Raw genomic sequence first — 25964 nt, forward strand, 5'->3', positions numbered from 1 at the left:
GCACAAGTTGACAGCTTCCGTGGAGTTCGCATAGTGGTTGGTTTACTTTGAAAGGTGAAAGGGAAACCGGGATAATTTGGCCATGTTTTGGTTTTAAATCTTCCAACGTGGTCATAATATTTTTGTTAAAAGTATGGAAAATAATTAAATATATATATATAAATACAATAGAGGTTAGCAAATTTGGCCGCCTGGTCTTACATAAAGTAACAGTTCAGTACTTTTCACGCCTTAAACCTTCATGGGATGTGCAGGTATGAGTTTTGTGCATTCCGTAACCCAAGCACTAAAACACATACGCTTAATTTGTGAAGTAACCGAAGAGCATATCACTCATCCAAGTCTAGACTACTTACTAAAAAGCTCTACTCTACTCATCATGATCAGTTTTAGATCATTTATCTTATAAGAATGGCTTAAGTCGTTTCAAATATGGTGTACTTTGACTTTTAATTTAAACTGTTGGAAAATCATAGGCTACTCATGTGCTTTCAAGTTTTGCATTCAGAAAATAAATACATATCCAATTTGACTAATTTGTGAAAAAAGCGGAATGTCCAATGATGAAATAATTACCAATAAATCTAAAGTGATGCTGTGTTAAAACAAGCAGACCAGTGAAACCATGATTCATTGTGTATTGTGTCCTCAAAGCACATTTCTGCATGTAGATAGTGTGTATTTTTTTATATGAAAGGTCAACTGTGCAGATTTCTGTATTTGTCTCCGAGTGTAAGTTTAAGTAGCCTACAACTTCCACTTAAACATGTAAAAGCACTGAATGGTAGATGGGATGGTGGCTGGGAATTTGTAGCAATACACGGGTAAGATTCAGTAGGTCTTGTCGCTCCAATAGGGGAACTGTACATTCAACAAAATGATCACAGATCACAATGTTTCTTTCTGCTGTTCCTTAAAAACTATATCCAAGCTACAGTGCAATTGCAGATATCACCCATTAATAGAGTTAAGATAATATGCAAACAACTTAATCAAATACAGATAGAGATGTGCTGCCAGTATTTCCCATCATTAGTGCTAACACACTCAGCAGATTCTGAATAACAGGCGCTTATCTGTTCTTTTATATATTTATGTATTTATTCTTGAGAAAAGTGAAATGTTTAGCACATTTCTGTAGAATTTGCAATGAAAAAAAGCCATTTGGAAAACGACACTAGCATTTTATGTTAACTGCTTAAGCAATTGCCAACAGCCTCCGGAAAAAAAAAAAACATATCCATACACAGAAAGAAGTAATTACAAATGGAGATATGAGAACCAAGTATTCAGGGCTTATACATGAAACAGCCAGAATCCTAGTTGACGGTATACCATCACAATGCCTTCAAGGCCCTTCAAAATGCCCAATCACTGTGACTGCACAGTGATGTGGGCGAACACAAACCGCTAGGCATTTATCTCTTCAGGTGTTTTCTCGTGAATTAGCCTAGCCTCTGTAACTTTGTACTGAATGATTAGCAAAACAGTGTTTGTTTTCTGTCTGGAATATATATATATTTTTTTGTTTTCATTTGAAAATAAAGGCGGGCTGTGGTAGACATCTCATCTTTTAATGCCGTGTGCTCTCAGACAAAAGACAAAACAAAACAAAAAAGGAGATAGACGTTTACTTCCTCTTTGTTGTTTGACTGGAGGAAGAAGGCAGACAAGATGTACTTAGCAGTTAACTGGACTGTACACAGATTAACTACAGAAATTGTCACATTGTGGTACTTGAGGGTAAAAACAAACCCTTAAAAGCCAAATTCATATTCATATCTAGAGATCTATGCAAAATGAATCACATGCCTTATTCATTTTGTGACTACTGGTTTTCCAGAAGAGGCAGATCTCTGTATCTGGTCATGGATTTCTAATTTTATTTGTCTTCAATGTGGAGTTGAGATGGCATTTCATGAAACAAACAAAAGCATGAATAAGGAAGTCTTATTATGTGAATTACAATCGCTTTCTTTCCCGTAACTTCAAAGAAAACCACACAGACACTGGAAATCACACTGGTGTGTGTATAAGAAAGAAAAGAAAAGAAAAACTCTGAATGAAGGAAAAAAGCAGAACTTTACGTTACTGGATGAAAATGGTTAAGCAATTGTAGAAAAGCAGCCTGTACGTTTATTGGCAGTGATAGAGGCTTTTGCTGTACAGTGATACAAGTGGGAGGAAGGAATGGAGAAGCCAGAGAGGAGCAAAAGAAAATGATTCTGTTTACTTCCAGTTGACTTTCCCACGTGAATGAGTGATTAAGAAGGTGACAAACCAGCTATGGACTGGGCCTATTCATTCCCCTTTCCCTGTTGCATGGGCAAGGCAGCCACACCAGATTGAGTTTCCAAGAGTTTTATTATGAAACAAATGGGCTACACTGTAGTGGGGCACCAACCCACAGGTGCCCCCACATCGCAACAGAGGGGGCACCACCAGCATAGGCAGGTAGGCACTAATGCCCGAGGAGAACAGACAATGCTAGTGACATCTGGAATTTAATTTAAAAAATACTGACAATCAAAACCTAACAAATGTCAACGAAAAATAGCTACTGATTCACAGCCTTTTACAGCCTGAAGGGGAGAAATATATGCGAGAAAATGAAAGCAGCGGACAGAAGAGATACAGTGAGCGGCAGCTCTACGTCACATCAGGAGACTGAAGATTCCACCCACTATTATAGGACTGGTGCTTTCTTATGGTTTGTGGAGAGAGGGGAGCAGGTTAATGAACTGCAGCTGCAAAAAAACATGTCCCACAACCTCCCTGTTATTTTGGTCAGGGAGCAAAAATGGCACTTCTCCCAGCCCAGGACCATTTAAAAATACAAAACAAAAAATTATGAAGGAGATTTTTTTTTTAACCCTCTGGATACATAAGCACACACATTCTTAAAATACAAACACAAAAACTAACCCACTCACATAGTCTTGAACCTTAGCTGGTTACTATTACATATACTCATTTCCTTTCCACATAGCAACTTTTGATAGTAGAAAATCCCCACCATTCCCACCCCCCACCCCCAAATCTCAATTTTTCTCCCTCACTTACTCCATCCCACCCTTTTTTCTTTCCTTCTACCATCCCATCTCTCCCTCCCTTCTTTTCTCCTGTTCTACCAGAACTCTCGGCGATGGTAGGCATCCGGATCGCAGTACTTGGTCACCACCACTCTGTTGGCAAACTTCCTTCCAGTCAGTTGCTGCATGGCTTTCTGGGAGTCAAAAAGAGTTGTGAACTCCACAAAGATCTGCAAAGAGGGAAAGAATGGAACAGGTTAAACAATCTTTGTGTCTGTGTGTGTATGTGTTTATCCTTTTATGTGTGCCTAATATTGCTTTCTAACCACTTATAGTAATCAAAAGTTAAATCTCAACTCAAAATTTGCAGTACACCTTCACAAAATGAACTGTGCTTCCTAAATTCCCTCACAGTTGTTAATATTCTAATTTTCTTTATAAATATTTTGTAAGTCATGTTGGACAAAAGATCTTCCAAATGCTGTAAAATTGAACAAAGTGGAGTGATCGTTGTGACTCCACAGACGCTGGTCTTTACCTTTCCAGTGCCAGGCACATCCAGGCCGTCCACGGGCCGGGGGATCTCGATGCTCTTGACCTGGCCGTACTTGCTGCACTCCTCCCTGACGTCCTCCAGGATCTCCTCATACTCCTCGTCATCCAGCAGCTCCTCAGGCGCCACCATGTTCATGAGGCACAGCACCTCTGTGGGGATGCCGCCCATCTGGTTCATCGAGCTGTTCATCAGCCCCGGCACCTGCAGCGTCACCGGTGTCTGGTTCACGCTTGTCTGCAGGGGGAAGAGAGAGGGGGATTTAATTTGCTTATTTCAAGAGCGGAGAATAGGTGGGTAATTCAAACATGGAGCTGACGGAGAGGAGAGAACTTTGGGATTTCTGATAAAAGGGGGGAGAGCACAGCTGTGAGGTATGCTTGTTAAGGCAACCATAATTAAATGTTTGTAAGAGTGAGATTCCCAAGTGAGTAAAGTGGTAGAGCCTGTTGAGTTTGTGAGGCATGAGTGTTGTAGAACAACAGATATCGGGATCAGATTCTCACCAGAGTGGCGTTCTTCGCTCCAACACTTGCCCTCTGCACCAACAGCTTTTTATCACCCAGCTGCATTCCATTCAGACCAGCAATGGCCTACACACACAGAGCCACACAAATAAACAGAAGAATATCACACATACATGTTAATACGAGACATAGATTATTATACAACCGTTTATACACTGAACCACTGGGTAACCCACTAGTTTCACGATCTAACCCTGATACAACTGTGTCATTTATTTGGTTTGGTTGTGGCTGATAAGCACCAAACTGAAAGAAAAAGGCAGTGAGGAAGCAGAAGTCGGTTGTGTGTGGGGTTAGATGTGGTAAGGTGGCTCACCTGATCGTTGACATTGACATCCACGTATTCACAGAAGGCGTATCCTTTCGAGAGGCCTGTGGCGCTGTCCTTAACCAAGTTGAAGGCCTTCAGGGGGCCAAAGGACGTCAGCAGCTCCTTCACCTAAGGTGGAAAGATGTATTTAATATCACTCGAAAGAAATATCCCTGTGCTACCTGTGTAAGACTCGATCTATGCTAGACGAGTCATTGAAGAATATTCACATATAAAGCAACTTTACTTCAAGGTTTTCAATTTCTATTTGACTGTCAAACAGCTATTCTCATCTCATCATTCTCATCGTCTCTAAATGATAAAGGAAGCTACTGGATGAGGTCCTTTTCTTACATCTCATTCATTCTCAACTGGAGCAGAGCACGTAAATTAGCAGAAACATGTTTACTTCAACCACACCTCTCCAAGAGATGACTCACCTGGTCATCGTTCAGGTAGTTGGGCAGACCGCCGATAAAGAGTTTGTGAGCCGAATCTGGCACCACGGTGGAAACAACTCCTTGACAAAAAGCAATTCCGTCTTAATTGCAGGACAAACGGGAAGATTACACCATAAGAAATTGTTCAGAGCTATTGCTTCTCAATTGGATCAAATGTAAAATCAATTTCACTCTTTACAGAATCAAATGCATATAAATAGTTCATGTACATCAACATCATTACAATCAGAGAGTACTTCAAGAGAGATTAATGACAAGCCAACAAGCAATTATTATAGTATTGCCATGTGGTAAACATTACTACTTCATCCCACCAACACAGGAAAGGTCTACCCTGAGCTCTGTGCCACAAGACTCAGAGGGACCTAGTCGGGCTCAGGCTCTGAGGAGAGGCGTTTACCTGGCACGTAGACACTGGGGTTCTCGCTCATGCCCGGCAGCGGCTGGTAGTCGTGCGGTCGGCGTATCTTCAGGCTCTGGCCCTGGAAAATGATGCCGTCAAACGCCATAGCCTGGGTGGTCTCGTCCACGGAGCGGAACTTCAGAGAGGAGAGGGAGGGAGTCCGAGGACTCATTATATCAATCAGGCTGCCAAAATTTGTCAAAACAATATCTGTGCTTGACTTGATGTGACCAGTTGTGTGCACATTCATGAGCGCAAAAAAAGGGTATAACTATGCTAGAGTTTGAGAGTGTGGAAAAAGTTAAAAAGTTTATGTACTGTTTGTATGCAAACACACCAAACAGAGAGAATGACTATGAATAGGTGTGTGTATTCAAACTCACCTCCAGAAAGGCAAAGTTCTTGTCCTGGTTGATCTGCACGGCGAGGACTGGGTTGCCAGGAGCCTGTGTCAGGCCTCCAAGACGCATCTGAGCGTTGAAGAAGTCCATCATGGATTCCTGGAGAAGAACAGAGCAAGCACCACCCGAAGTCAGTTCTAAACATTTAACCAAACAACACAGTTCTTGACAGTAGTACATATGTGGTAGGAGAGAGACCTTGATTAACAGATGTGGCAAGTAACCAGGCTCAGACATTAACGGTTGCCCTGAGAGTGAAACTGAGACAAGTGGCAACCATTTCTTCACCCCCCGTTGCCCTCTGTGGCAACTGCATTTTCACTATATTTGTATTTTTTAATGTTGAGCCCTGAATAAGCCGTTTTGCTAGCTAGCTCTGCAGCATACAAATATAAAATGTTTAAGGCTGTATAAGCCTCTTTTAAGAACACTGAGATTATTTAAATCCCTTTGCAGATTCAAATGCCAAGACACAGGACTACATTCAGCTGTTGAGTCTGACATGTGTCCATGCAAGGGAGACGTGTCTCTCTATGGTGCCCACCTCTGTTATGCCAAAGGGTATGTTGCCCACGTAGAGCCGACGGGCCTGTCGAGTCATCTGGCTGCCCACCACAGGCACAGGGGTGGGTGTGACTGCCAGGCCATCAGGAGTCATGGTGGGTAGCAGGGCAGTGGCAGGGATCTGACCAGCAGCTGAGGGTTGAGGGGGGAAGAAGAGATGAGTGTGTGAGAGAACCTATCATGTGCAAGCAATAGATTGTATGATGGCATGCAGGAAAGTGGCCATCTGGTGTCCAACCCAGGGGGGGGGGGGGGGGGGGGGGGAGACAGCCTTTTCTCTATGATGGGGTGGGCAACTGACCTTGCATGGCCTTATACTGCATGGGGGTGATGTGCTCAAAGCCCGGTGGAGGGACATCCCAGTACTTCTTCACCTTCTTCTTCTTCTCCCGATGGGGGGAACGGCTGTGGGGGGAATAACAAATATGAGAGAGAGAGAGAGAGAGAGAGAGAGAGAGAGAGAGAGAGAGAGAGAGAGAGAGAGAGAGCGAGAGAGAGAGAGAGAGGGGGGAGAGAGAGAGAGAGAGAGAGCGAGAGGGAGAGATTGAGGAATAAAACAGAAGAGTTTTGTACTGGTGACAAAGCCCAGTACAAAATAAAGAAAAGAATGAGGAGCAACTCTTTTGCTGAATGAATGTAGGTTCTGTGCTTAGAAAAGGTCATTAACATTGTCCAAGTAAGTTACCACAACAGATTATCGCCACCATGTTAGTTTATCCCATGGTTCATTATTACATCAGTCAATAAAAAAAAACTTTTAAGATCACTTGAGCTAGGAGAAGCCACATTATGCTGACTTCACAGGAAAAATAATCCACTCAGCTGTGTGGGTAAATATTTATAACAAGCTGTGGCGTTTGCCAAGGCCGTTTGGCAGCTTTTGCAGCAGATAGCTACAGAAAGACAAGCTAAACAGGGTGTGTCACACTTCACTCCTGCTAAGCAGACTTCAGCAAAGCCAGGACGAAAATCCCCTACCTCTTAAAGCTGAGATTGAGTTAACATTCACTCCCCTAACTGACGTACACATAGTCCATTCACTCAAGACTCTAGAGACTTTAGTACACAGACACTAGAGAAAGACAGATCCCTCTGTGTCTTTTTACCTGACGATGTCTTGGGGTGGATTTTGAGGCTGTGTGCTGAAATGACAGTTAAGACAAGGGTTTGGGTTTTACAAGGGCAGTTTAAGTGCCGCCAGAGTCCCCATTACTACACATAAGGAGAGCAGGTTAATGTTTGCACACTGCAGTGTGGGCCTGGAGAGTTGCCATTGGGCAAACACGAAGCATGTCTCAAACGCAGGCCTACAATTTATTTTTGGAAATAACAAATCCGCATTTAATCTGTTAAAGCCTACGAAACCCATTTAGTCTCAAGCAATGCAGCATTCATTTTAGTTAGTACTGGGGCAAAATTCCAAATGAATGAAACCCAAACAACAATCTTCTTTCATGCAGTAAGTAATGGAGAAGGAGAAGATGATCCTTGGCTCTGGTTGTTGTTATGGCAACTCCAACACATCTCTGTTAAGGAGAGGAAGTTGCTAGGAAAGTTAAGGGCCAATAGCAATCCCACAATGTGGAATCTAATGTCTCTGGTTAAGCAGCTGTGGGGCAGTGACTGTCAACGGTTGGAGGTCAACGGTTAAGTTCTTACCTGCGTCTGTGTCGGCGGTCTTTGCTGCCGCTACGACGCTCCCTGCTTCTCCTTTCCCTGCTCCTCCTCTTCCTTTCTCGGCTGCGGCTGCGGGAGGAACTGCGGCGGCGGTGCCGGTTCTCCTTGTCCCGCTCTGCCAGGGAGACGTGAGAGAGAGGGAGTAAGAGAGGAGGAGAGAGAGAGATACAGAGCAAGAGAGAGAGAGAGAGAGAGAGAGTGTGAGAGTGAGTGACTGCGAGAGAGGAGAGAGCAGTCAAGGAGGTGAAAGCTCTCAGGTAGCTACAGAATTACAGGCTGGTAATATTGGAAAGAGAAAGCACAGGATCCCAGAAGAGGATAAGAGAGGACCTGCTTTGCTGAGAGGAGAAAAGAGGGAAACCCCACCCCCTACTGCAGGAAGAAGGTCCTATGCCAGCAGGACACGATGCTTTACAAAGGCAGACACCTGACAAAACTGTGTCATTGAACTGAAAGATTATTTTAAAGTTAAAAATCTCCCTGTACAGACCCAGACAAGAACAGAGGAAGATAGAGGGTAAAGAAGAGAAAGATAGAAAAAAGAAAAGAAAGATAAAGATAAAGAGAGAGAGGGGGGAAGCCACTCTGTTGTACCCACCAAGCGAATTCAGATTCTCAACACCTGTACGGAAGAAAACAAGAGAGGGGTCAACTTTCAACACAGCAGCAACAGGATCAAGCTAAGGACTGCTGCACACAACTGGTAAGTTCTTATTATTTCCACTATGCGGAAAGTGCGGACAGAATTGTGGAATTAAGTAAAGAAACCGTACAGCTAAACATGTAATTGCGTGGAATTTGACATTTTTCGAATACAAATACATTAGATAGCACTATAGGCAACACATTATGGCATTGTGAATCAAACAGGAAATACAGTCCCTCATTGTAGACCGACACTGGGGTCTAAACTGGCCATTGGGACAGCATCTGAATATTTTTAGAATAACTTACAATGTACAAGACTTGTAGACTTTTTAAACACAGGTGGCTAAATGACTCAGTACAAGTCTTGTAACCCAAAACATTTGATGATAATAATTTGATGGTAATTTAAACTTCAATACATTTTTTTTTTTTTTCATTTTATACAATTACATTGAAAATTATTTTAAATTTAAATTAAACTACATTTGTAGTGTTCAGGGTAATACTAGCATTTGCTGCCCTACACTGCCCTTTTAAATCACCTAGACATAATAGAATGTGTGTACAAAGCACAGTAGTAATTTTTTTTTGATTGATTATCATCAAATTATATGTACAAAGTGATAAAACCGAATCTAGAAAAAAAATGTTTTACATGGCCTTAAACTGGGCATTCCGCAATGTACTCCTAGCTGTTACCAGCTCAAGTCTAACATTTATCTGTTCAACCTGGCAGAACCTTAAACCTGGCTAAAAGTAACTGTACTCACTGTACAAGACTAACTTTTCAGTAAAGTGGGCCTAGCATTGCGTAGCATGCATTAACCTCTCTTCCAAGGCGTGCACACATGCAAAAACAACAAAAAGCATGTTAATTTGCCTACTTAAAGTTAAGTCTCAACATTTTATGTTTTCAATTTATCTTTTTTTAACAGCCTGTTTGAAGAAATGTCTGAAAAGGAAAACTCAGGCCTACGCCATGCGTTAACCTAAAGAAATATTCACGCGTAGGAGTAACATTTAAATGACATAAACTTGTGACACATAAAGAGGGAAATACACTGCTGAACCTAAGCACGATTGTGTTCCTCATTATTTTCATACTGCACAAAACGGTATTATCACATTCAGCTTTGAAGTAAAACGTGACGTCACTTGAAATTAAGGGTATTTGCTACTACAGCCATAGATGTATAGTCGGAGTGTCGGGCAGAAGCACCGCTGAAATGACTCTAGGACCGATTTATAGTTAAAATGACTTACTATAGTTAAGACGATTCTGAGTACAGCCTTAACATTAACCCACAAAGTACGGATTACTATTATACTAAGTGGAAAGCATCGTGTTAAGACAGCGTAGTATTTACCGATCTCATGCAGATGTATTTGCTACTTGCTAGGTAATTGGGGTTAACGGACGTAACCGCAATTGCAATCTAAATGCTTACTGTTAAACCCAACAGCGCAATTATACATATTGTGTAACATAAACCGTACACACTGCTACAAGACTGCTACAAGGTAGCTACCAAAACAACTAGCGCTAGCTAGATAACATTTGCTATTGCTAACACTGCTCTTGCTATTAATGCTACGCAAAAGTTAGCTATCGGGCATGAAAGTAATACGGCCGTAACAAGTGCTCCAAGACAGATGCTCTGCAATACAGAAACGATTATTGTTAATAACCTTACACGTTAGAGTCACGACACTCACCTTGTTTGTTTTCAGTCAACTGTCTCTCGAATTCATCAAAGTCCGACATTTTGAATTATCAGTAAGTTAAGTTAGACGATGAATGAACCGTGAGGGCGGATTTAGCTAGCGCTAAACTAAATTCCAATTTTATCCCAGCGTTAGCACGTGTGACTTAAAATCGTTACAACAAAAAACAAGGACACTGCGTTCTCAACTTATATAACAATACCCAATGTAGTTAAGATCGGCTTCCGATAGAAAAATAACGAAGAGCTCTCCGATGGGTCTGCAGCTAAAGCAGCTATCCAGCTAGCACAAAGCTAGCCAAGGCAGCTTACACGCCTGCTTCATTGATACATCTCTTCTAACGCTGTAAAACGTTGTGTACACACGTATGAGTGTCACCTTGCACTCTCGACAATGTTATAACCACTTATTTCAGCTTAGTCCTAAACATTCCAAATCACACCAACAAGGCCTCAACCACCTTCTTCTCTATCCATCCGCTGTCCGCGTTACCGGAAATGGAAATTCTTTTTCTTTGTGACCTATGGTGCCAGCAGTGTTGTCTGCTTGTAATACGCCACCTACCTGTAAGGAATTAAAGTTGCATGTTAGCTAGGTTTCCCCTACCCCTTACAAATTTCGGCATTTTTTTGTGACGTAAGCAAGATGTATGTGCACCTTCTGTAGTCTACCAACTGGTATCGTTTGTATGACAAATATTCATTCAGATATTTAATCAGTGCTGTACGTAAAGGTATTATTTTACAACCAACTGGCCATTTTATGTTTTCACAATACATGCTTTGTACGGTGGTCATTTTACATGCTTCAAAACACTATATACTGGTTAAAATAAAAATAGGGAAATATTTGTCAAAGCAAACGTATCTGGACAACTATACACATGTTTATACAAGTGTCAGCTCTTTCAGAGACAGAAGATAAGGAAGGTATCAGGCCCTGATGGTGTGTCAACCTCTTGTCTGAAAGCCTGTGCTGATCGGCTGGCCCCCATCTTCACACGGATCTTCAACAGATCTCTGGAACTGTGTGAAGTCCCCTCCTGCTTCAAACGCTCCACCATCATCCCACTCCCTGAGAAACACTCCATCACTGGACTGAATGACTACAGGCTCATCGCCCTGAAGTCTGTGTTCATGAAATCCTTTGAAAGACTGATGTTGACCCATCTGAAGGACATCACAGGCCTCCTGATGGACCCTCTGCAGTTTGTCTACTGGGAAAACAGGTCAGTGGATGATGCAGTCAACATGGGGCTCCACTACATCCTGCAACACCTCGACTCCCCAGGGACGTATGCAAGGATGCTGTTTGTAAACATCAGCTCAGCGTTTAACACCATCACCCCTCTGCACTACCCCCAATCACCATACTCAACAGCACTGTGTTGGTTGTGGAATCCTTCAGGTTTCTGGGATCCACAATCTCCCGGAACCTGAAGTGGGAACCCAATATCAACACAATCATCAAAAAGGCCCAGCAGAGAATGTACTTCCTGAATCAGCTCAGGAAGTACAATCTGCCTCAGGAGCTGCTGATCCAGTTCTACACTGCAGATAGAGTCTATTCTCTGCACTTCCATAACTGTCTGGTTTGGATCGGCCACCAAACTTGATAGGAGTAGACTCCACTGGACAGCCAGGTCTGCTGAAAAGATCATCCGTGCTGACCTGCCCACCATACAAGACCTGTTCACCTCCAGAGTCAGGAAACTGGCAGGGAAAATCACTGCAGACTCCTCACACCCTGGACACAACCTATTTCAACTTCCCATCAGGTAGGCACTACAGAACACTGTTCGCCAAAAGCTCCAGACACAGAAATAGTTTCTTCCCCCTAGCCGTCTCACAAATGAACAGCTAATTCACTGTGGCACTGCAATAACCGTGGATCACCAAAACAACCACTGTACAATTACAAGTACGAATTACATTTATCACATTTTTTTTTATTTAAAATTTCGAAATTTGTGCAATACATTCCACCCTTTACTGTGTAACTTCTCAGGCTGTATATACTGTACTACGTACGTCATTCTCTTATCATTTAATATTAATCCCTGCACTTCTTGCACTCACTCTTTGCACTAATTGTTGTGTTTACAGTTCACAACTCCGGTATATAGCCATTTCTCCTTATATCCTCCTATATATTTCTTATATTTCTGACATATGTGCTGTTGTGTTGTGTTGTTCTGTGCTATGTTGTGCTGTATATTTTGTGTAAGTGCAATGAGAGCCACTTAACCCGGAGTCAAATTCTTTGTTTGTGCAAACTTACTTGGGCAATAAACATGATTCTGATTCTGATTTACATGTGTAAAGCATTTGTGTGATTTTCAGACCTTGTTATTCAGCAGCTGATTCCAAAATCTTTATCCCTCCATCAAGCATCATAGGCTGCCAATTTATGAATCTGATTTTTGGTAAACCACAAACTGCATCCCCATAGTTTCAGTTTGAGTTTGTTTTAACCTTTCAAACTAAAAAAAAAGCAATCACAGACTTTATTAAAGAAATTGGAAAGCTTTATTCACAGATGTGAAGAGCATGACCACAATCGGCATAATTTTTCCTCACGGTCACCATTACATGATGTTCCTGCCTAACTTGCTATCTCCACAGTATCTGGAAGAGGTACACATAGTTTCTGTTAGGAAAAGAAGGTGAAAGGCTACAAGAGGGTACATCAGCACTCCAAGGAACAGACATGACTATACCAACCAATGACTATTCATGACTTGCCTTTTCAAAAAACTGGTACCATATGGGAATATTCCCATCTGTACAATGCTATTGGACAATGTTACTCAGCAGTTGTGATACAGCAACCGAGAATGACAAGGCTATGAGGGCAATACACTATGACTGACATTCCAAACTCATTACCTGCCAATGACATTGGGTGAGGTATTTTAGAATAAAAGCAGGATTAACGTTCGATGTCCCATGGTTAAAAATCCTGAGTTCAACAAAGATCAGCACCAAAGGGCAACACAGAAATACTATTTGGTTCAGTTAAGGAGAATTTTTTTTTCTCTCCTACAGCAGAATACTGTCTATCTGAACAGGACAATCGTCCATGAAATAAGTTTAACTCTGGACATCATAAGGTTTATAATATAAAAAAGTAAAGATGCTACAGGTGTATTAAATACTACCAAAAAAAGGCAGTTATACTAAAACAAATTCTAACATTATTGTTATGCCTGAGTGTCTACTTTTGCCAGTGTGGAGCTAAAGCTTTGGATCATCTGAAATACGGCATATGTACATTATCATCTCACACATCTGCCCTCACATTTGTCGTTCCACAATCCTTTTGACACAAAACAAAACTTACCAGTGGCTGGTCAAAATGTCACAAAAAAAATCCCTGGCCAGTTCATTATAACAGAACATTCAAAAATATTTAGGCACCTTGAAAAAAGAAAAGAAAAGGGGGGAGGGGGTTTCCACTGAATGAATATCAAACCACTTATCATTTTTTTGTTTGTCTGTTCATAAATTGATTAGATGTATTGGGAAGGCAGTACTCTCAGGATCCTTTGCAGAGGAGGAGCATGAGTAGGAGAAATCACAGCATGCCTGGCATCCATGTATTCAAACTACACCGTGACCTCCAGTGAGACAGAATTCACTTTTTCTTTTTACATGATCTGGTAAAGCACTGATTGTATACAAATGCAACTTAGGCTAAGGGACAATGGATAGGACCATCCACAGGACCATCCACATGAACAAATATTCCCAAATAACTGTTCTTTCGAAACTGCTCACCAACCACTTATCATTTGTAAATGGCTTTCTTCATTACTAAGCACTCTTTTTTGTAGTCATAAACTTCCCAAAACCATGATTTGCCACCATCAAATTTCTTCACATCCAACAAACTAGTACAGTATTAGATCATCTTAGTTGGCAAGTCACATCTTTCTTGAAATCACCAGGCATCATCTTTGTCCATGATTGAACCATGGGCATTAGATAACGGACACTGAGACACTCAGAGGCACGTGTCTGGGAGGGTAAACAATATTCAGCAAGAATTCATTCTGAGAAATCTATGGTGTAGTAAAGAGGATAACAAAAAGGTTTCAATTCTGGTTGTGAAAAGTGGGATATATGTTGTCTTTGTCTCATACACTCATGGTGTCAAATAAAAACCTTAAGGAAAAAGAAAACTATAAGGGGCAAAGGAGCCTTTGAGATACAGTGACCTACTACGTCAATCCTCAAGAAATATTTTCATTTTATTCTATGCCATCTCTCAACTTCCAAGACGTACATAGCCTCACGCTCTTGGCTCTAATTGGTCAGTCCTGTTGAGATCAGAACTGCTGCTTTTCACCTGACGCCAAGTTAGAAGGGGGAAGTTCAACTCATTTATTCAGGGGCGGCACAGCACGCCTGGCATCCATGTATTCAAACTACACCACGAAACAGAATTCACTTACTTTGCTTTTTTTTTCTTTTTCTTTACATGATTTGGTAAGCAAAGGTAAAGCAATAATTGTATACAAATGCAACTTAGGCTGAGGGACATTGGATAGGACCATCCACATCAACAAATATTCCCAAATAACTGTTCTTTCGAAATTGCTCACCAACAACTTTATCATTTGTAAATGGCTTTCTTCATTACCAAGCACTCTTTTTTGAGGTAATAAACTTCCCCAAACCATGATTGCCACCATCAAATTTCTTCACATCCAACAAACTAGTACAGTATTATGTCATTTAAGTTGGCAAGTCACATCTAATCTTTCTTGTCTGGGAAGGTAAACAATATTCAGCAAGAATTAATTATGAGAAATGAATGGTGTAGGAAAAATTATTACAAAAAGGGTCCAATTCTGGTTGTGAATAGTGGGATATATGTTGTCTTTGTCTCATACACTCATGGTGTAAAATAAAAATAAAAAACTATAAGGGGCAAAGGAGCCTTTGAGATACAGTGAACTACTACATCAATCGCCTCGAGTAATATTTTCATTTTATTCTATGCCATCGCTTAACTTCCAAGACGTACATAGCCTCACGCTCTTGGCTCTAATTGGTCAGTCCTGTTGAGTTCTTCAGAACTTTTTCTTTTCACCTGAAGCCAAGAAGGAGGAGGAAGGGCAAGGTACAGCCTCAGGAACCACCAGGAACATCCAAAGATATTCCTCACACTTAACCATGTCCATTTGTGTGCCTTAGTCCGGCACATCACCTTTGCACAAGACCTGAGGTAGAGAAAAGGTAATCAACACCACCGCCTTTTCTGATTCTTGCTTAATGGAACCGGTTCCTCCCAAAGTCAATCTCCCATTGCCACTGCCTGCCACTACTAACTGAAAGGGAGAGGAGTCGTTTATAAGAGCGTCCCACTTCCGCCTCCTCAGTTCCTGAAGCGGTAGGAGATGGGCAGTAGGAGGTTGTTCTTCTTTAGGGCCTGCACTTTGGCCTGCGAAGCCTCGTCCAATGCCTTGTAGCAACGCCGCGCGTAATCGAGCAGCTTCTCCTTGGACGGGTCGAACTCGCCCACATCAGGCACCTTCTCGGGAGCCACCAGGAGGAGCTCCGCAATGGGTGTGGTGGAAGCTACTGTGTTACGGTCCACGCCATGCACCTGGAAGGCTTTGGACATGCTTTTCAGCTTCTGGTAGGTCACCAAGATCTTTTTGTAGCGGATGAGAACCCCTGCAGGGTCTTTAACTGAAATGAAAAAATTATGTCACTAAATTACCATCGGTTTTTGAGAGCTTAAAAGAACAGATTTGATAAAAGCCTGTGGAAATAAAAGGCCTGAAGTTGGCAAAACTATCTTTACAACAGATATATTTCATACATACACATACACAACACTAAAATCCCTGTTAACACATGGAACTCTCTGAAATGCCTTGGTGTTCACAAAAACTTGATGGCTGGAAAATGGACAGCCCATTCCTTGCCACAGTATGTACACCTTATTACAGTGCGGTTATAATTGTGTATAGTTCTCTGTAGATTTATGTTTATTAATTAAATGCCCCCTCTCCCAAGGCATGTAACATTCAATGGTCTCACCTCGCTGCCTCTCCATACCCCTCTTGATACGGAACACGCGGGTCCTCTTGACGCGCGTGCCTGGATTGGCGTGGCCTCCAGATCTCCCCTTCTTAGACATTTTGCCATCCTCCTCAAAAGATAGCATCTCCTCCTCCTCTAGGTAACCATCTTCCTCCAGGTACTCCTCCACAACATCCTCATAGTCCTCCTCAGCTGAGGACAGATACCAATACAAATTACCTGGGGGTACTACTTAAGCTACTCCGCCAACATACACTTCCATGCCTGTATGCATGTTGACAGGTGTATAATTGAATTGTGCACACACATAATAATAATAACTAAGTAATACAATAAACATCTAAAAATGTATACGCAAGCAAACATCTGTCTATGTCAACTTTAATCGTATCGCATATTTTTTCCTTCTCATGATGTAACAATAACCATGGCTTTGGCTAATCAACCAGTGAATGATTTTTGGGTGGTTAGGTCAGTTATCATGGTTGAAAATATTTTGCGACTATAGCTTTGGGTCATTTCTGCCCTATTCCCCATGAAGCAAACTACAACCAAGAAAATAAGGTTATTGGCACAACCTGTTAGCTTCTGAAAAACCTGGCTCTGTTGTTCAGTGTTCACGGTGAGCACAAGCTCACCCTGAACACTGCTTGGTCGTTTACGGCTCGCCTGCTGGCGGGAGACAGACGAGCGAGTGGCCATGGGAGTTGGGAACGGACTTGAGGGTCGACGGGATGGGGTCTTCTGGGGGCTTGCCTGTGGAGGCTCCACCTGCCGGTCTGAGAGAAGGGTGGGGGTGGAGAGAGAGAGACAGAAGGAGAGGGATGAGAAAGAGAGGATGAGACTGCAATAGCATAGGATCACAGCAAAGATTTACTTGGGAGGCTGGCTGCTCCTGTATCATCTGCCTGTGTGTGGTGGTTTACCTCTGACTTCCTGGTTTTGGCTGTTGGTCAGTCTACTAATTGTCTCTTGGAACCAGATCTGTTCGTGTGTGTTTGTTTGTGTGTGCATGTGCGTGTTTATGTCTCATATGTGTACATGTGATGTCCTGGCCCTTGGGGCACATTTGCATACTGCTGGCTGCCTCGTTTATTGACCTACATGGGTGTGAGTATGTCGAAAGCAGTTCTATTCAAGCTCTTGGGAATCATATATATATATATATTCATATATAAATAAGTGAACAAGTGTGCACCGTTTAATTCCTGGCCCTTGGTGAAGTTGATGAAGCGCTCCAACTGGCATCGTAGGAAGTCCCTTTCCTCCTCCAGGTCCTCTATGCGCTTCTGCAGCCATGAGTTCTTCTCCAAAGAGATTTGAAGCTGCATGCGGAGGTTGGATATCAGTAGGTAGGAGTCACATGGGGCCTGTTGTCCAGTGGATGGGTGATCTGTGGCAAATATTACATCAGTGTAGCAAACCACAAGACCACAAACAATTGATAGAAAACATGAGAAAGACTACGCTACCTTCAAATGGTTGCTGACTTTGATTGAAATAACTGGTCTGGTCCCCGTTGTTGTCTTCAAAGGGAATGGAGATTTCATAACTCCCCTCGTTCTTCATTAGGCTATCTTCTGGGAGAAATTAATGAATCAGTAATCAAAGAAAGGGGCGCAATATGTTCATCTCAAACACTGAACCCACGTGCGTGAGTTTTGGATACTTCCAAATAATTTGTAAAGTTAATATCTCTATAGTAGGTGCACACCAAATCTCGTAGATCTACCTGTTGAAGTCTTCGTGCTCCGATGTGTGTCGGTCATCATTCTTTCTGGAATATATTAGTCTGGCAAACAATCATAGACATATAAATACATAGAATATAAGTGAGACCGAACCCCTTACATTGTAACGACTCATTTGCAGCATGTCAACTACCAGGAAAACTAAACTTGCTGCAAATTAGTACGGTTAGAAGTAACGATACTTCCAGAAGGTAAATTAAATGACTCGATCCGCTACGAATTTCTCTCTTAATACGAAGAATTTATGTACCATTTCAAGCAACTAATAAAATGGAAGTTCAATATCCATTCAATAAATACAAATACATACTACAGTTATTAAGTAAGTGTTGCAACGTGTCGGGAGCATCCACACTGCTAACTATTGCTAATAGCCAATGCCACCCATGCTACAGATAGCTTCGTTAGCGATGAACTAACCAGCCGTACGGACTAGCTCAGAATTCTCTTCCTGCTTTGAGTTCTTTTAGCGTTTTTAGCTAAAACATTTGGCTTACCAGCATACAAGGGTTCGTAAGAAGTATCACAAGTCTTAGTTCGAGTCCAATCAAGTAGGTTCAGAAAATCTCCAAGATTGTTCTATATGCTACTATCATCTCCCTCGCCTCACAGCTACACATATCAAACTTATCTCCGGAGCCTCAACTTTACAGTGGTAACATTAGCCATCAACAATGACTTGAGCACATTTCTTTCACCGTTACCAAACGTTTGCAAAATCACACTAATATTTAACTTTGCTGATATGTATTTGCGTTTTCAGTATTTCAATACAATCTAAGCTTAACTTCTAACTTGTGAAAATTCCCTATTCCCAACCAAAATAAAAGCGATTGTGGACGTAAACTTGGTCAAGCCTCCTCAATAACGAGTCATTTCCGGCCAGTCGTTTAATAAGAAAGGGTCTACTAGTTCCGCTTGTTCTGCAAAAACGAAGAACGGTTTTTTTTTCTAGGGACCACTCAGTTGACGCTTTGACCAAAAGTTTAAAAATATGTTATCTAAAATCTTAAATACGTTATATGAAAAATTCTTATATGTAGACTAGCCTACACATTAACACAGAAGAACCAGAGGTCAGCGTTAGCCAGGCCTAGTCATGATGACAATCACAAACGTTATTTTCTAGATCCCATAGGCTCACTGAACAATTGTGGATTCCTGTTGAATTGAGATGCAATAAAGAGTTTTCTATTTATTTTATATTTGTCTTTTATAATAGCCTATTAGATTTTCAACTCAGTCATAATGGCAAATATCTCAAGCTACCACGTAATTGCCTAGACCCGTACATAATTATTTCGGCTATGATCGAGCTACAGGCCTAGCATGATCAGCTTTAATTGCATAGGATGAGATCACTTCCAGTAGTATTAGACAACTGGTGTAAACTGGATCAGACAGTAGGCTATTTGTTTTCAGCAATTTGTTTGCATTGCGGAATGTGAAAGGGATGCATGTATAATGGCTCCAGGTAGGCTAAGGATAGGCCTCGGGTCCCAAGCCTCTGGTTTGGTTGTTCTGATAGTTCTGTTGATCTGAATATAGCAATTGCAAACAGAATTAAACAATGACAACAATTGGTGTGGGGGAGGTTGCCGTTTGTTCAGCCTTCTACCTGAAACCTGTTCAGGTGGGATCGGATTCAGATGTTGACTAGGGGCGGTCGCCGGATGGCGGAAGTTCATCGAAGAGTTTTTGTTAGTCGATATACAAAAAAATCACTAACACAGATCGGCTAACGCTGATATAACGGATTGAACATCCCAACAGGTAAGTCGACATATTATTGAACACTCAAACCGTCAAACGACTCGGAAAAATAAGAAAGTGTAGGCCTATACTACGGCGAGAAGAGCCCAGTGGGCGCATTGCCCGAACAACGCCCTGTCTGAGCTTTGTTTGGTCAGATAACGTTGTAAAAAAAAATTAGGCATATACATAGAGCATCCTTAGACAAAGACAATTACTGTGCTTGGCAATACTTTAAGTCGGCATATAGCAGGGTTCACCAATGCACCATGGCCGAGGAGAGTGTAATTCTCTGATGTTTTTTGCTTGATCAAAAAAGCCTCCGTAAAGTCAAAAAATGGTTGCGGTATGAGACCTTCTTCACTGATAACATGTCGAGGTTTCCCCAAGGCCATTTTGCATAGGTAAACATTGTGTAATACTGAAGGACGCTGTTGAAATTTCTTAAGAGTTCATTCAAAGCTGTTCTCCACTCTCTAAAAAATATGTACTTGGTTCTACTTAAAATCATAAGTTAACCAGCTGCCTCAAAATTTCAAGTAGAAATGAAATGGATTAATCAATTGTTTTAACTCATTATTTTGAGTTTTGCTAAGCTTTGAATTGCCTTCTGCGAGTCAACATGACTGTACAATTACTGTTGTTTCAACTTTGCTTTTCAAGTTCAAAATAAAGTGAACTCATTAATGAGCATTCTGTTCACTTATCCCCATTAGTGGGTTCAACCTTGTAATTTAAGTTAAGATTATCTAAAGTAATATGTTTTCACTTAAGAATTAATGATAAAAACACACAAATTTGAGTACAAAACATATTTTTATTAAAATAATATTATGTTAACTCAAGGACACACAAATCAGTAACTTTCCCACTCTGCATGGGGGGGGGGGGGGGGGGGGGGGGGAGGTAGGTATTCCTCATACGTGGTTTAGTGTTTAACCTGATGAAGTAAGTGGTAACCTCCTAACAGAAGCGTCCTATGGCTTCATTCGCCTCCAAAAACAAAGCCATTAGGCTCTTCTATTAGGAGGTTTACCACTTACTTTGAGTTAACCTGATCAGGTTAAACACTAAACCACATACGAGGAATACCCCCCTGGACGTGTGCGTGTGTGCGCCATGTATGTATGTATGTATGTATGTATGTGTATTGTGGAGGAGGCTGCTTCACAACTTCAAGGATGTGCCATCCAACACAATATACACAAACACTTTCTCACTCTGCATGAACACAGAAAAAAAAAAATTCCCATCCTTAAACAATTAACAAGAAGATGGATGGATGGATGGATGGGTGTGTGTGTGAGTGTGTGTATGTATGTGTCTATATATGCATATGGGTGCATGCATGTATGTACAGTATGTATATCGTGGAGGAGGCTGCTTCACAACTTCAAGGATGTGCCATCCAACACAATATACACAAACATTTTCTCACTCTGCATGAACACAGAAAAAAAAAAATTCCCATTCTATTCCCAAACTATAAACTTAACCTCAGGAGCTTGTTTCGGATGCCGTGGACTCTGGCAGAGGCTTGATCTGGTTTGATTTTCATTACTACCCTCTGAAGTAGGGGTGCAACGGATCAAAAAAACTCACGGTTCGGATCGTTCCTCGGATCAGAGTCACGGATCGGATCATTTATCGGATCAGCAAAAAAAAAAAAAAAAAAAATAGACAAGACAAATAAACATGTGGAGGAAGGGGCTGCTTAAATGCCGCGGTGATGAGCGGTTGTTGAGCCGCTTTCGGTTTCACTCCTGTCAGTGAAACACCGGGGTGATGTCGCTGTAAATGCGTGGCCATGCTCGATGTGTTTCCACTGTTGTATGGCTTTCTTGTGCCACAGTCAGTGGCGGTTCTAGACCATTTTTACTAGGGGGGCCAAGGAGGGGCCAGGGTTTAACCAGGGGGGCACATAAAAAACCCGCAACAAATGATATTTAAAGATTATAAACTTATATTACTTTAAAAACATATAAACATGTATAACTTAACATTATAAGAATAAGTGCAAGAGAGGTAGGGCCATACAAAATGAACAACAAGTCTTTTACAGTCATTTAACCCACCATGGGCAATGCTGAAATCACTGTTACAGATAGTACAGTGTGCAAGACTGTAATTGTGGTTTACTTTTATAAGACAGGGGTACGTACACCTTTGTATAGTCTGTTGTAAAATGTCTTAAATTTTCTTTTTGAGGGGGCACTCTCCCTGTGCCCTGTTCCTAGATACACTGAACTGATTAATTTCATTATTGATTCATTCGGTCGGGAGAAAAGATAAAAGCCCGCCCACACTGAAAATTCATTTGTTGACTTACCGAAACAGGTAAATCAGGATGCTCCTGAGGCACACACGCACAGTCTCTAGGTCCCTCTCCCTCTCTGTCGTGAGCGCACTACACAGATGCTAACGCAGTTTGGATCACGTCTGTCTAGTGTGCGCGGTCTGGCTCGCTCGCTCTAGATTCCGGGAGATTTTAAGTAATTTGCGGGCATCAAGGAGTCGTTATCAATATGCGGGAGACTCCAACTTCAGGGAGACTTGGGATGTCTGTGTATTCACATAACATCTGGGAAAGTCAACAGGCATAGGATATTTCCATCTTATGGTTCTTGAAAAAAATCTTCTCTGCCTTCATGTGGCAGAAAAATCACCAGCTCAGCTGGTAGACAGTTGTATATCATCACTATGGTTACCACTACAGGCACAGGCAGACTACCAGCTTAAGTTTAAAACCCAGCGATCCATTAATGATAGGGAGCGAGCTAAACATTTAAATCGTAGCTCCTCTCTCCAACAAGCACCACACATGGCAAACTACAGTGCGCTGTTTTAATTTACCCGTGTGGAACGTTGCGTCGCATTAATACCGCTTTTGGCGCTTGGTGTAAAAACATAATAAATTCATATTTTGTTTTATTTGGTCAGCATGGTCATTTATTTTTTCATAAATCAATCCGCGGATCATGCGTGTGCCGAACCGAAATAGATGATCCGAACGGATCACGGATCAATGATGATCCGTTGCACCCCTACTCTGAAGGAACTCAAAGGAATACTTCATGGCTCGTGGATATTCAAGGTTGACGCAGATGACCCCCAAAAGCATGCCAAAGCTGGATGGCACATCTTTGAAGTTGTGAAGCACAACAGTCTCCTCAACCACAACTGCCACATTGAATATTTCACATGGAAAGGCATCCTGGTTGTCTCCTTCATAGCCTATCAGTAGACCAAGTTGCATTCCTTTCATGGCTGCAGCCAGAGTCTCACCATGGGCCTTGAGAAGAAGAAAAAAATGTGAATGTTTGGGTCAAGAAGTACCTCGGCAAAGCTACTTAAGTCTCAGTGATCATAAGTGTATTAAGTGGGTGGGTGTGTTCGTATATGGGCTTCTGCATGACAGAAAAAAGATCTTACGTCACACATCCTGATGATGTCTGAAGGCTGTTCGGATAGGTAGTAAGGCAGACCCAGTAGAGCAGCAGTCCTTCTCCTTTCGTTTGTGTCCTACAAGACACAAATAAGCAGTGTTTAGATTTTATTGCAAACATAACACCTGGTGTTTCAATATATGAGACAAAACTGCAGAACTTACAACTCCACTTCATCTACAGTTGTAGCCGAACTTAAATTAATTAACCTTCAATCCTGGAACACAAAAAGACAAAAGTACAGCAAACCATTAGTCACATGAACTGCAAACATGATAAATGGAGTAAACTACAAAATATAATGTGCCCCAGGAAACCAATCCAGCGCACACATTACAGAGTTCAGTGGGTCGCCCCCTAGCTATTTTAGTGGAGTGCGCTGCCTCAATTCTAAAACCGTTTCTTCTATAGATATATAATTAATGCTTGGTTAAAGCAGACCGCTAAAAATATTATTTTAGCATGTTATAAATACCATTAAATAGCCCAACACCGAATATAGCAATTACATATCTATCACTGACACTCCTACTTACGTTAACATATATCACGTTTACATATATCACGTTTAAACCTAACCTAGTAGGCTACTATTCTCACTTAACAAACCAGTTATATACTAAGACACAAGGGAATACCTTTAACCCTTTACTTTGAATATAATTATGAAAATATATAAATAAATATATATATATCACACAGAATACAACACACAAACAACTAATTTACGTTTGACTGCGTCCAGTCCTTACCTCATGAACATGCATTGAACACAATAGCAAAGTAAAGCATGGCATAGCATGTAATTAGCACATAACACATACACATACATCCGATTAGCATACAAACAAAATAACGGTCAAAAACATTTTTTCTAAGCAAATAGACTTATATACTTATAAACTTATCACAAACTTATACATCCACTAATGGAGGGTACCCAAACAGATGTAAGATGAGCGGTGCAGGTCTTTTTAGTTACCGGAGAGCAGTTGAGTCTCAAAATAAATGGCTACTTCGCGCCAAAAGCGCACAACTCCCTTGTCGAATTCGCGAATTCAGTGGGTCGATGTTGTCACCGTGGTCAGGAAAATACTATTTCCATTTAATTTGCAAGCTTGTATGACCCAATTATATTATTATTTGTATTATATATGTTACTTTATGGGACTAGACTACAATATGTATCATGATGTAATTAAATCACCTTGAAATAGCTCACCTAGCTAGTTGCTAGCACTACCTATTTAGCTAGTTATTACCTCGTCCATTTCTCAGTAAATGTTGTTAACAAGTGTCAGTAGTTAGATTCTAAGCAAGGTTATTGGCGCTTTTCCGTTGACTAGACCGGTTCAGACCGGGACGTCCGGGCTGCAGGATAAATTAGATCACGATTTCCATTGACTAATCAACGGTCTGCAAACAGCCCGGTTAAATAGACCACCTACAGAGGTGCTTTGCTAGCTAGCGAGCAAAGAGCACATTGGAAATTATCTTTATTTGGAATAACCCCTGGTGAGTTCTAGCTAACCTGCTAACCACTGAGCCACCGTGCTACCAACTATTACAGCAAGGTATATTGTAAAGTTCTACACAAATCTAATAGTTACAATAATTTACCTTGATATTACTCGTTAGTCGCTTCAGCTCCTTCCTTTGGCTCCTGAGGTGTCTTCTCAAACGTCTGTGTTTTCGCACATGCGCAAAGAGCAGTCCCCCACATTGTGAGTGGTGTACTCACAATATCAAGTTCACCAGCCACTCGATTTTTTGCATTTCATTGAACTGACGTACAAACCTGAATTTGAATACTGAAAACTCATACAATTCAGTTGAAATTGCACAAAGCATCATGTTAAGTTGAAGTAAATGAAATAAACAAGTTACCATGACTTATTGGTCATATCATTTTTTACAGTATAAGACTTGTAACAAAAAACGTTCAGTGGGGAAACCTTGAAGGTGTTTAAGACACTGTTATAAATACCTGTATACAGAAAAAAGTCTGTACAATTCTTATATATATATACAGTGATGGCCAAAAGTATTAGAACACCTAACAGATCTGAAAATATTGACCTTTTCTTGCCTCAAACACAATCATTTCATAATGTTCATGAAACATGCAGATGGTTGTTCTGAGCACAACAAATATCAGATGAAGTGAGTCCTACTTTTATCCACTTTTAACTTTAATATTTTATTGGTCGCCCTTTTGCAGCAATTACAGCAGCACATCCCTCTGGCATAGTGTCAATATATTTCCTAATAACTTCATCCCATGCCTTCTGCAACTCAAGCCAAAGGGGTTTCTTTGAATGTACAGTAAATTGGTCCAGTTTATTTTCCAATGCTCGAAATTCATATGAATTGCATGATGGGGCTGTTGTGATTTTAAATCAAGGTTATTCCACCAAATATTGATTTCTGAACTCTTCCTAAGTTAAAGCATTAGTATTGTGTAGTTTAAAAATGAATATGAGCTTGTTTTCTTTGCATTATTCGAGATCTGAAGACACTGCATCTTTTTTGCTATTTTGACCAATTGTCATTTTTCTGCAAATAAATGATCTAAATGACAATATTTTTATTTGAAATTTGGTAAGAATGTTGCCAGTAGGTTATAGAATAAAACAAAAATGTACATTTTACTTTAAC

The 25964-nt window shown here is 41.1% G+C and overlaps 2 protein-coding genes across 4 annotated transcripts; both read right to left on the reverse strand.

Annotated features, from left to right (window-relative positions):
- Positions 1 to 1560: 1560 nt before the first annotated feature.
- On the reverse strand, positions 1561 to 10787 carry u2af2b (U2 small nuclear RNA auxiliary factor 2b). 3 transcript variants are annotated; one of them, XM_080837102.1, is made up of 13 exons: positions 10293 to 10787; positions 8527 to 8550; positions 7911 to 8043; positions 7358 to 7393; positions 6553 to 6656; positions 6232 to 6383; positions 5670 to 5786; positions 5284 to 5422; positions 4863 to 4939; positions 4429 to 4551; positions 4092 to 4178; positions 3571 to 3822; positions 1561 to 3262 (listed from the first exon to the last, which is right to left on the reverse strand). In XM_080837102.1, exons 1-13 carry the CDS (start codon positions 10339 to 10341, stop codon positions 3128 to 3130), a joined length of 1428 nt encoding a protein of 475 aa, XP_080693228.1. In that variant the 5' UTR covers positions 10342 to 10787; the 3' UTR covers positions 1561 to 3127. The 3 variants fall into 3 exon arrangements, with proteins under 3 accessions (XP_080693228.1, XP_080693227.1, XP_080693226.1); XM_080837101.1 differs by having other exon boundaries at positions 4863 to 4942; XM_080837100.1 differs by having other exon boundaries at positions 4863 to 4963.
- A 3286-nt stretch (positions 10788 to 14073) lies between these two features.
- Positions 14074 to 18911, reverse strand: ccdc106b (coiled-coil domain containing 106b). The gene is made up of 7 exons (XM_080837115.1): positions 18606 to 18911; positions 18090 to 18149; positions 17830 to 17937; positions 17556 to 17750; positions 16936 to 17136; positions 16355 to 16549; positions 14074 to 16000 (listed from the first exon to the last, which is right to left on the reverse strand). The coding sequence occupies exons 2-7, from the start codon at positions 18127 to 18129 to the stop codon at positions 15684 to 15686; spliced, it is 1056 nt and encodes a 351-aa protein (XP_080693241.1). The 5' UTR covers positions 18130 to 18149; positions 18606 to 18911; the 3' UTR covers positions 14074 to 15683.
- Between the last annotated feature and the right edge of the window lie 7053 nt (positions 18912 to 25964).

Source organism: Sprattus sprattus, assembly GCF_963457725.1.
Source record: "Sprattus sprattus genome assembly, chromosome: 4".
Lineage (NCBI taxonomy): Eukaryota > Metazoa > Chordata > Actinopteri > Clupeiformes > Clupeidae > Sprattus > Sprattus sprattus.